Genomic DNA, 12683 nt, shown 5'->3' on the forward strand with positions numbered 1-12683 from the left:
AGGCAGGTCCCCCCTATCCACACTTCACAGACAAGTAAACTGACGCTCCAGAGGTTAAGTAGTCACACAGTTGGTAAAGCACTGAGGAGGAATTTGTACCCAGGTGATGTCCCTTCCCCATGCCAGGTTGTCTCCAAAAGGGTGCCTCTGCCAGTTCTTCAGCCACGGAAGTGAAAGTCTTTCTAGACTGAATTACAGAAGCAGTAAAAGCCATCTGTCCTAGCATCTAGCGGTGCCATGGGGGCACTTGGACCATGTGCCAAATGGATTCCTCAATATGCATACCAGCAGGCAGCAGCCCCTCTAGATCTCGTACCAACTATGCAGAGAGCAGGATGTGTTCAGCAGGACCTTTCATTTGCTGGGCCAAGGTAGTCACTATGATTTGCGATCACAGAACACATGCATCAAGGTTTTCACAACTGTGCTGGCAAATGAATGGTATCAAAGGAGATGACTGTTTAATCTGTAAGGTGCCCCACGGATAACATCCTCCAGCAGAGATCAGAGTGCTATCTCCAGGTGAAAGGTACTGACATAGAAGCTGTACTTTTGCTGGACATGTGTAGAAGGTGGAGCCAGAAGGATTAGAGGGAACCAGCAACCAGATCTAGTGCCTTTTAAAGTTCTTCCAAGAGATTACGAGGTGACATTTATCATTGATTTTTGTCTCAGATTTTTAGTGCTTACACCAAGGTGTTGAAACCTGTTTCTTGGAACAGTGCTTCTTAGACTTGGTGTACATTGGACTTGTGTAAGGAGCTTGTTAAAAATACGGATGCCTGGTCTCCTCCCAGGTACGTTCTGAATCAGGAGATTGTGACTAGAGCCCAGGCATTGGTATTTTTTAAAGCACTCTGGTGATGCTGATGCCAGCTGAAGTGAGAGAGGCACACACCTGGGGAAAGGAGGGACAGTCAAGGCTGCTCATTTCTGTCCCTCCCAGCGCATCTCTTTGGCTCTCTGTTGAGGTTTGTGACAGCCTGGTGTGGTGGTTGAAAGCAGGGGCTCTCCAGTCACACTGCATTGTTTCAGGCCATCCCTGTGACCTAGCAGCTCTGAGACCTAGAGTGCATTAGTTTCCCTTTCTGAACCTCCATTTGCTCATCTGCAAAATCGATCACTAATAACAGCTTCCTTGGAGGGCAGTTACCATGATTAAGTGAACCAGTGCAGGTGCATGTAAAGTACTTGACACTGGGCCTAGAACGTAGTAAGCACCTAATAAATGTTAGTTACAATTGTGATGATTATCATCAGACTTTAGTTTTACGTTACATTTGACTGAGGAAATACTCCCTCTGTGGATCTTGCAGATTCCAAAGGAGAGGCCCATATGTGAGAGTAATGCAGAGTCACCCTGGCCCCAGAGAGAGCTATTCTGGTGCTTGAATTCACATATATCAGCAGCTAGGATGAGTTGTGTAGCATTGGTGGGTCTGGGGAGTGGGAATAGATTCCTGGGCTTTGTTTTACACGGATCACCCTAACATGCTGCTGGAATTACAGCTCTCATTAATTCTCTTAGCTAATATAATTCATTTTGGACCCTTTCCCAGACAGACCCAGTGAGAGGTTAAGAATTCAGCTCATATACTTCTCATTTGTGTCTTCCTGGTTGAAAAATAACTGGGAATTCATAGTATTCAAAGGCTTATCGCATAATGTCTTTCTCCCAGCACTCCAAGCTGCGGCTTGTGCGTTTTCTCAGGTTGCCTGTGTAGATCCTGGGTGCTCTGGCCACACGTGTTTGTATTGGCAGGTGATGTGTTTATCCACATGGATTCCTACTGTCACACAGACTGTAAGGTGTAACGTGGCTCTTGGCTTCATTATGCATGATGACCACGTGTGACTGAAAACCACATAGTTGATGTGGCCATTTAAAACAATGATGCCCCGGAAAACTAATGGCAAGCAAAAAGCTCAAAGTAGATCATTAAATGAAAAACAGCATGTTACAGGCTTCTGTCTCTGGCTTTATCACTAAGTGAACAAAGCAAGTAACTCATCCGTAGTTACGATGCTATACTATTTTGTTAGAAGTATATATGCGTATGTTTCTATGTATAGAAAATTTGGACATTGACATACCAAAATAAGTATGGAATATTTGCATGCTTTTCTGTACTTTAGAAATTGGAGAGGAATGCATCTTTATTATGTATTGACTAATTTTTACATCATTAAAAACAAACTACCTATTCACACATTTTTTTTACTATCCCAAGCCCATTTTTCAATGAGTCATGGTATAAAAATAAATATTATCATTTTCTGTTTGCTAAACATTAATAATATAAGCATTCTGTAGTGGATTCCCTCACTTATCAGGGAACCAGAGATTAAATGAAGAATGTCCCTACTCCAAAGCAAGTGCTCAGCTGGGCGGGGGGGGAAGGGAGGCTTTGTTGTACATAGTAGATTATCTGTTTAACTCTGATCCTTCAACCCCCGGTTCAGCCGTATGTAGACGTTCGTTCCTACATTGTGGTTTTGGAAATGGTGTTGTTTCGGGGGTGGGCTTCCCCATGTGCCTGCAAACCTCTTTCCTGTGAATCATTTCAATCCTGGGCCAGCTGCAGTGATTCCCCCATTCTCTCGTGAAATCCAGTTTTATTGGCATTTTTTCCTTTTGCAGAGAAAAGGGTTATTATGAGCGCCATGACTAGGAAATAAGTCAGTCCCTCTACATAGGACCAAAATTGGTAGTTTTTGCTGAGGACAACCTGCCGAAAGTTGTAATAGCATGTACTATGTCCTATGGTCAGAACAACAGATCGACCACATTTTGTACTTATCAATACGCTATTTAGTCCCTCACTGCCCAAACTGCTTTTTAGGGCTGTTTTTTGAAACATTGCCCAAAATGTTATGTGCCCAAACATATTGCTCAGACTGCTTTTTCAGATTATTTTTATCATAGGGACTGACACTGGGTCAACATGAAATCATACCACCTCAGATTTTAGTGTGGCTTGGCACGCCACTGTTACCAGGAAGAAAAACTACAAGGGAAAAAATATTGCTTCAGAAAGTCTGATTCTAAGCTTCTCATGTACTTGGGTGTTTCCCAGAGATGAAAAACTCAGAAATTACTGTGCACTCATCATTTTTTATTGCAAAATTCATTAAGCTGCCATACTGTTATCATCCTATCTTGTCAAGATGATACATTGCAGACTTCATTGCAAAACTTTAATAAGCGGGAGAAAGTACACCTCTCTCCCTGCCACAGCAAGGGAAAGCCTCTGGGTATATTGCTTTTGTCTTCGTATTTTTTGTCTCAAGTCTGTGTCTTTGCAGAACTCCCGTCAGTCTGGTAACTCCCTTTCCTCCTTGTTTGATCGTGTACACAGCGTGTTCCCTCCTTTGGGCTCTGGGCATCACGAGATGCTCTTAAAGAACTTTTCTCTCCCCTCTTTTGACATCTAGGTCTCAGACATCACGGAAAGATGATGTTAGCCCATATTCTGACAGACATCCACGCCTGGTGGGAAACCTCCCCCGGAGTGACGTTGCGAGTCCGTGTTTCCTATTTATCCTCCCACTCTGTGTATTCAGTGGGCTGGAGTGTCGACGCTTGCCAAGACATGTGAATTCGGTTTGGTGCTGCGTGTGCATTCCTGGCCTTGTCTCTGGGTTCCGTGATAAACACAGACCCTGCCTTTTGTGTGGGGGGTGGGGATGGGGAGGGAGTGTCATTAGAGTGAGCAGGAGTCACTTGGTAAATATGGAAAGTGAGGTTGCTTAGCTCCCAGATTTCCATGGCAACCCCCAGAACAAGTACAATATCACCAAAATTATTCTGTGGCTTTCTTTTTTTAGTTGCAGTGATTTGGTTGCATAGTCCTATTTTTCCGCTCCTGATTTGTACAAAAAACACAGACTCTGCCCACTATAACCATTACTTTGGTTTCAAGGACATTAGTGGTGCCTGTCTGAAGCACCTGAAAATTCAGTCACACAGAACTGCCTCTTTCTGTGCTAGCAGAATACGCTTTGATGGCTTTTGGTCACCTTACATTTATTATTTGCCCTGTAACCACTCATGGAGCTTTAGCGTACATTATGCATGGGCCAGGTGCCAGGAATGTGTGACTGATGCTCACCTCACAGATCACTGTAACAGACCCTGGAGGGGTTCTTTGTGGGCATGCATGCCCCTGCCCTGAGTGGTTCGAATTTCTAAGCCCCAAGACCACATCTGGTTTATCACCCTTCGTAGAACATATGTTCATAAAAACATCCAGTGCTCACCCACACGTGTTTACAGTTGTTTGGGGATTTATTTTATCATTTCTTTGCTCCAAGCCCTTGTTTTCTGTGACTAAAATGAAGAGAGATTCTTGTTGACAAACGTGTTTAAAGAAAGCAAGCATCCCCATGGACTTCAAGCAGTTTAGGAATACTCCTGAGTTGTGGGCATTCTTTTTCTTTTGGTCATTTAAGTGGTTCTCTCTGATCCTGTTGATTTGACTCATAACTGTTGTTGTTTTTCTTTTTCAATCCACTAGCCTGTAATTTCCTTTTCTTCAGCAATGTAATTGTCATCAATCCTTCTTAGACCTTCTGATGACGATGCCGGAACTGGCCTGAATCATCAGTGTCTCAGACAGGTCCAGCTCTGATATTTGAACAATTTGGTTAATTTCATTTTTTAAAAATTGTGTTTTCGGCTGCCTGTTCTCATTATGTTTTTCTATTAGGGCAAGTACTCATTTGCCCACCTGACAAAGATCCCCCTGTTGGGAGTGACATTACTGAACCATGTTCTCTTTATTTTTTAATTCATAGCAAATGTTTTAGAATATGTCTTGGTATGATTTGCCATAACCGTTAAAACATTTGATTGGCTGTTGATTTTACTCTCCACCTCTTTGCTGGACTAACTTTGACTGTCCTGCTCACCCTCGGTGAAACACCTGTCAGTGTTTCAGCTCAGAAGTCTGCCTATACCTAGAAGCTCTCATTCTCACTATTTGAGGTCTTGTGTCCAATAAAACGGTAGTGGTCTTGCGGTCAAAGAGTGCCAGGTTTCCAGATTTCCTTACCATGGGCCCCATCGAGGCTTACCAGTAACAAACAGTCCGACTTTTGATATGTATATTTAGCTATCTTGACTGCAGAACTATGAAGTTTTATGATTAAAATTTTTGTATCTTCTTGTTGGACAAAGGACTCATTTCCTTGATCTTTTGCCTTTGTTGTCATTTTGTTACAGGTTATGCCATATTTGTAAGGTTCGAGATACCTAATGTAAGTTGAAATAGAATCTCCAAAAGGATTTATTTTCTAAAAAAGAATTCTAATGACCTCCACTGAATGAAATACTGGAAATCCTCAATTTCAATTTGGGGGTAGCCACTCATTTAATTCTCTTGGCTTTCAAGTCCAGGCAGGGTCGGGCTCTCACTGTCCATCCCTGTCCTCATTCCCATGTGGGTTCATTTCAGACACATGTCAGTTTCCATATGTAGCAGTCTTCTTGCTTCACTCGTTGAAAAAGCCAAAAATTTTACCTAAGTCCCATTTGTAGAATGAGATTCTTAAATGAGTGTTAGGATTCTGATAAAATGTTTGATAAAGCAAAGCATCTTTTTTTTTTTTTTTTAAATATAACTTCTTGTCAAGTTGGCTAACATACAGTGTATACAGTGTGCTCTTGGTTTTGGGGTTAGGTTCCCGTGATTCATCGCGTGTATCCTGGGTGTTGCAAAGATCTTTATCTAATTTTTTTTTCAGTTGTGATTTCAGAGTTTTATCTGTCCAATGTTTGTTGAATCTTAAGGTGCTTACAGTCTATCAAGTAAGGTAGACATACAAACACATGAATAAGTGCAAGTTAATAAATACTCTAATATGCACCTGACTTAAATACCTGGCAGTTAGTGTAGGGGTTCACTGTCAATGCCAGTCATTGCCAATACTCGGTAAGTACTTAATAAACATTCATTGAATAGATGAAAATTGAAGAAGATTCTATCTTAGATACTTTCTTTTCCTAATGGATAGTAAGCAGGAGAAAAAAAGTCCCAAAAATATTTTAGAAAAACAAATGTGTTTTTATAAAGGCATTCTTTTTAATTTATAGAATCATAGCCCTCTTATGGGCAACTAAATATAATCACAGGAGAGAGATCAACTATGGTAATACTCTTCTATTTCCTGCAAATTCAGAGAATTACATCATGCAAACTTGTCCTCAAGCTAGAGTTAATAAAACTATTCATCTCTCCTTCCCTCTGAAGCAGAAATTGACTCCATTGAACCCCAGAAAGGTATCATCTCTAGTCCCCTTTTCTATATGGTGGTCTTGGGCTTCTCACAGTCTTTCAGAAATCTGTATAAGAGTATTTTGGTCAAAGGAAAGTTTCACTTAGCTGATTCATACTGGCAAGTGGCATATCCATTTTCTCAGTGATCCTCTATATGTAATTTTAGAGTTGTTTTTCTTCCTGATAGCAAGTTCCCATTTAAAGGCCTGGTAGTTTTCCTGCATCTTGGCTCCTTGTAACTCTTTCAGTTTCTCTTTATTTGTTGTTGTTTCTGTTGGAATTGAAGCTCTTGAAATAGGAATAGTTCTAAATCTCAGGAATCAGGTTAATAATCTCCTTGTTTTTGAGATGTACTTAGAGTTCAGAAATGTCCCAAAAGCCTCACAGGATTTTTTGACTCTTAAAGGTTTTTATTCTTACGGGGTTTTGTGGTTTTTGATTCTTCTATAGGGTTTTGTGAGGGTTTTTTAAAGTTTATTTATTTTGAGAGAGAGAAAGAGAGTGTGAGCAGTGGAGGGCCAGAGAGAGAGATAATCCCAAGCAGGCTCTGCCCTGTTAGCACGGAGCCCAATGCAAGACTTGATCTCAACAAACCATGAGATCATGACCTGAACCGAAATCAAGAGTCGGTCACTTAACTGACTGAGCCACCTAGGCGTCCCTCTTCTATAGGGTTTTAAACATGGCATTGACAATTTGCCAAGGTATTAGGGGCTTCAGGTGTGTGTGTGTGTGTGTGTGTGTGTGTGTGTGTGTGTGTGTGTGTGTATGTTTGTGTATTACATGTGAAAATTACTCTAACATCATCTCATAAGCATAATACATTTGTGTGCGCATGACTAGTGCAAATGGTAAAAAATTTTTTTATCACATCACTCTCTTTATTGCCTAAAGAGACCTGAGTTTAAATGTCACCCTCTAGGGGCGCCTGGGTGGCGCAGTCGGTTAAGCGTCCGACTTCAGCCAGGTCACGATCTCGCGGTCCGTGAGTTCGAGCCCCGCGTCGGGCTCTGGGCTGATGGCTCAGAGCCTGGAGCCTGTTTCGGATTCTGTGTCTCCCTCTCTCTCTGCCCCTCCCCCGTTCATGCTCTGTCTCTCTTTGTCCCAAAAATAAATAAACGTTGAAAAAAAAATAAAAAATAAAAAATAAATGTCACCCTCTAAACTACCATGTCAGTGAGTCCAGTCTGTCTTCTTAGGGACATGGTATACCTCTGGCTTGTTTCAAAGGTCCGGTGTGCATTAACCCAGATACACTATTTCCTGATAAGTGAGTTGATTGTCTGCAATGGCAGCTGATTTCATTATGGTGTATCTGTATTGACTGTGGGACAAGAATGGCCTTCCAAGTCTCTAATATTTTTGCTACAGCAGTGGTGTCTGTAACATTTAGCTAAATCGTCCCCCCAATTTTATCTTCATCACATGATTCCAAGCTTTTAAGGATGGGAAGAAAAAGAACGTTATTTTCTTTGAATAGTGTTCTGAAGCTTACAAAATGCATTCTTGCACATGATCCCACTTGATCCTCATGAACTCCTCAAGCTGTGCAAAGCAGCCGTCCTTCTCCCCATTTGATAGATGGGTTAACCAAGAAACAGAGTGAAAATTGCCTGAGGCCACTCAGCCAGTCAGGAGTGGAGGCTTCAAGAGAACTCTGGTTTCTTCCTTCCCAGCTTAGTAATACTCTCTAAGCCCAAATATAACTGCGTGGACTGTGTACTTGGTGTTTTATATGCAGACTACTCTGTAGCCCTTATAGATCTGTTAATCAAAGAACTAACTTGAAGCTAGACATCAAATACATGGAGCTGGAGGCAACCCAGAAAGGTGTGTCTTTGGCGTGGTCAGGAATTTACATTGCAGAGTCATAAGAAAGTTGATGGCCAAGGTGAAGATATTTTATAGTGAGGTGCTGTAGAATTGGAGGTAGGACGTGGCCCTGGCAATTAAGACCAGACTGGGGGCAAGAGTTTTAGAATAAAAGGTGAATGGCACAGAAACCAAGGGGATCTGTTTGAATGCAAGGGGCTGTGAAGGCTGCTCTGTTCTGCCCATCTGCCAGTCAAACGAAGACACACAATTCATAGTGCAGTGGTAGGACCACGAGGAAAATGGGTGGTCCGTGTTGTCAGGTTTGGGCGGGGGGGGGGGGGGGGGGCGGGGGGGGGGGGTTGCTCCAAAGTTGAAACTCATGTGTTTTCCTGTTTCCTTTCCTCTTCCTTTTCTGCCCGTAATTCCTACCCTTTCCTATGTCTTTTTCTTAGTTTTGTTGAGATCTCAATCCATTCTCATGATTGCTAAGTTTTTGTATATATGTAGGAACAACAAAATATCCCTATGAAATAATAGTGATGTGGGGCTCCTGGCCTTTTTTTTTCCCACAGAGGAACAAAGAAACAGCATCATCAACTCCAGTTTAGAATCTGTCGTCTCATCAAATGCAAACAGCATCCTTAATTCCAGCAGCAGCTTACAGCCCAACATGAACTCCAGTGACCCGGATCTCGATGTGCTCAAACCCACCCGGCCCAACTCGCTGTAAGTATGATGTCCGGCTGCCTGCCGCACCGTAGGCCCTTGCTGAGCTATTCCACCTGGAATTGGCCTTCTGGCCCCATCTGACTCTGAGCATTGTCCCGTGAACATGATTTTAACCTTCTTCCTAAGTGTGGAGCTTGGCTAGTTTGTTGTGGATTTTTTTAAGCATCATCATCTCAGAGGGGAATCATTATTCTTAACATACCGCTTCTTGGCCTTGGTGATCTTTGATTTACCATCCTGCTTAGGTGGCTTTGGTGATGGCTACTGACTGTGCTGGCTGCTGGGCATGAAAAGCGATTTCTTTTAGTTTTACAAAACATCCAGGCACTGTAGTAACTCAGAAGATCAGTAGCCAAGTCTGCTTCTCTCATTTATGTTGTCTTGGTTTCCCTTCTCCCTGATGATGTGGAGTATGTCCAGTGCTACCTCTGTGTCTCCTTCTAGAAAGAAGAGCTCTCCAGTAGCCCTTTGAGTTTCCAGATCCTCAAACCTTAGCATGACTGTGATCACGTATCAGAGGCTAGAAAAGAGAAGAATCTTTGTTACTTCACCTTTGGGTGGTAAACACCCATAGCCCAGAACAGGCAGTTTTGGGGCTGCTTGTCCAGTCCTCCTCGGAAAGTGGATCCACTGTCTTACGGTTTCCTCCCACATTGCCTAGCATGCTTCTTCAGACCAACGCATAAATCCTGTCAATCGGAGCCTTTGCAGAAAGTATGTGAGGCCATGACCAGCACAGCTGGACCGTCAGGCTACAGTTGTATAAGACTCGGGAAAAATGGAGCTGACCTTGCCTTTCTCTAGTAAAAATAGTTTGAGGTTCAGCCACAGATTGCCTTCAGAGCAGTCATTGCACTTAGTGAGTCACCAGGATACGAGAACCTTCTCCTACCCCTCTCCGTGCCTTGGTTGCATCCTCACACCCTGCCATTCTATGTCTCTAAGATATTCACAGTTTGTAGAGCTGCAAAATGGGTCCAACAATTTTTGCCTTGGAGGAGACTAAGGGATATTAAGGCCTGGGGGTGGGGCTGGGGAAAGGACTCTAAAGCGGACTTAAGGGGTGCTTACACTGCAGATGAAACAGTAGCATCAGATGAAATCATACACTGGGAAAATAATGGTCTGTTTTCAGTGGTCGGCAGCTTTAAATCCTACCTCGATGTTCAGGAAATGGAATTACTTCCCTGTTACCTGGTGGGAAATACGGTTATTCACCAAGAAGTATACCAGTGCCTCAAGAGCTCAAAATAATTTAACTTGTTCAGCTTATGGGTGGTGAGTCTCTTCTGCTTCTCCACGGCCGTGCTTGCCTGTGGAGGCTCTGTGTCTTGCCGTCTGGCTCTGTCAAGCACTCCTCTATCTGCTTTCGTAGACTTGAAGGACATTCTGGTTTCTTCTTCCTCTCTCTTCCCCTCTCCCCATTTTGTCCAAACTTCTGTACCTGTCAGTAACTGATGTGATTGGTTGCTCAGCATGAGCGAGGTTGAATTTCCAGCCCAGGTTGCTTACCGTCCCCTGATGGTAGCCAGCAGAACCAATTAGTGGTCTTTAATCTTTGTTTTAAGTAGCTGGGAGCCCCCTGAGTCACCACTGAGTATGGTATGTCCGAAGGGACTGCTTTGGCAGAGAAGTGATAAATGGGACAGTGTTTTTTTAAACAGGTCCTGGAGCAAGGAACTTTGGATTTTTATTTTTCAGTTGTCTAGATGTGATTTGTTTCACATAAAACACTGGGGGTCACTCTGCCTGCTTCACACCATCCATAGTGACCGTTCCCTGCCTGCTGCACAATTTGGGGGCTTTCCCAGGGAAGGAAGGGTGATGCCAGGAACAATTGGACTTTGTTTGACTTTCAAGGAAAGTTGGATGTAGGAGTGTGGAGGTTTCCAACAAGACTGCTCTCCTTCTAGGCTTCTAGTGAACACCTTCCTGATATCAATAAGTCTTGAGCTCAAGGCTGTTCTGAAGTAGAAGCAGTATTGATAGTGGCACTGACACCAGAGTTTGCCACGGCCCTGAACAGGGGCCACACAAAAGGCCCTGTAAGCTCTACAGCAGGTTCACTGACCATTTCTGAAACCCAAGGCAGTGAGATGCCATTTCCAAGTCTGTGCCGCCTTCATTTTTCCTGCCTGTGATTTGCTTGGGTGGACTATGGACAGAAACTAGGCGATCCTGGCAATGGAAGCCACAATACTTTGCCTCAGAAAACTAATTCTGAGAAGCCTGTCAGCACGGTATGCCATGGTGATTGGGCTCAGTCACAACCAACGGAGACCCTGGGGAATGAAAGGGTCCATTCCCTCCATCATTGTTCACTTTAAAGTACACAGAGATCCTTGAATGGGAACACTTAATGATGCAGATGAAAACAGAAAACAAAGTCAGGGGGTGGGGGATTACCATTAGTTTGAATATTAATTAGGCATAAGGTGGGGAACCAGTCACCAGAAGCTGTCTGTTCTCCTTTTTATTTCATATATTTGCTTTTCATTGTTTTCATAATGACTGGAACGGTCATTATGACCGTGTAATAGTCATAATGAAAGGAACATGCTTTGTGACTCAGCGTCCTTTGGTACTTTAGGGACCACATTTTGCTGTCTCATTGGTAAAACTTTCCTAATTCTCCAAGGAGATCAGGGCCCTCTTGTTTGTGTGGGCATAATGCTAAATCAGGCATCAAAATTAGAGATGCACCGTTCAAGCCATGCCAGGGCAAGGCTGCAGTGTTTGCATCTTTGGCAGACCTCCTAAAATGTACCCATCTCTCCTGAAGATCAGAAGACACCTAAGTCAGGACCAAAGTCCAGTCTAAAATTGTCAGCAACTATTGCTGATCTACTGTGTGGCCAGACCTATGCTAAGCTACCAGGGGTAAAAGAGAAAAAGAGGATTTCTGGCCTTCCCAAGAGTTTATAAAGTGTGTCTGAGGAGGGAGGACAATGGTATATGGCAGTGCTAAGTGGGATTTATAGTGCATAAGTGCTTTTAGAGTTTACCAACTTTTTTTTTTAACATGTATTTATTTTTGAGAGATAGAGACAGAGTAGGAGTAGGGGAGGGGCAGAGAAAGAGAGACACAGAATCCAAAGCAGGCTCCAGGCTCTGAGTTGTCAGCAGAGAGCCTGATGTAGGGCTTGAACCCATGAACTGTGAGGTCGTTATCTGAGCCAAAGTCGAATGCTTAACCTACGGAGCTACCCAGGAGTCCCCAGAGCTCACCAACTTTAAACTGATTATGTTGAGTACACGCGCCAGTGAGAATATCGGAAAGGGTGGCTAGATGAAATGTGAGGTTGGCATTAGCTAAGATTTTATAGATCAAAATGGATGGATGAAGGTCATTGCAGATAAGGGGGAATGAGGGAGGCAAAGATGATCCACAGTGGAGAAAAACAGCCTACAGACGTGCATGCTGGGAGAAAGGGAGCTTCCTTTCTCCCCTACCACTACCACCAAAAAACAAAACAAAAACAACACCTACTAAGCCAACGTTTATTTATTTATTTGTTTGTTTGTTTGTTTATACTTAAGCAATCTCTATACCCAACATGGGGCTTGAACTCTTGACCTTGTGATCAAACCAACTCGTCGTGCTGGAACAACTAGACATCCACCTGCAAAATAGGTAGATAGGTAGGTAGGTAGGTAGGTAAGTAGATAGATAAAGATACAGACTTGATACCTTTCAAAAAATTAACTCAAAATGGATCATAGACTGAAACGTAAAATGCAAAACTATGAAATCTCTAGAAGATGACCTAAGAGAACATCTAGGTGACTTTGGGTTTGGCAATGACTAGGAACATAATTCATGAAAGGAAAAATTGGTAAGTTGGACTTCATTTAGGTTAA

General features: G+C 43.0%; 1 protein-coding gene across 7 annotated transcripts in view; it reads left to right on the forward strand.

Annotated features, from left to right (window-relative positions):
• The window catches only part of ARHGAP26 (Rho GTPase activating protein 26), a 427680-nt gene that overhangs the window by 344964 nt on the left and 70033 nt on the right, over window positions 1–12683 (forward strand). For all 7 annotated transcript variants that reach the window (XM_011282717.4, XM_019833787.3, XM_011282723.4 and 4 more), the window contains exon 20: window positions 8666–8819. In XM_011282717.4, the coding sequence (XP_011281019.1) occupies window positions 8666–8819 (154 nt within the window). The remainder of the gene's footprint in view (window positions 1–8665; window positions 8820–12683) is intronic.

The sequence above is a fragment of the Felis catus genome, chromosome A1 (genome assembly GCF_018350175.1).
Source record: "Felis catus isolate Fca126 chromosome A1, F.catus_Fca126_mat1.0, whole genome shotgun sequence".
In the NCBI taxonomy this organism is placed as follows: domain Eukaryota; kingdom Metazoa; phylum Chordata; class Mammalia; order Carnivora; family Felidae; genus Felis; species Felis catus.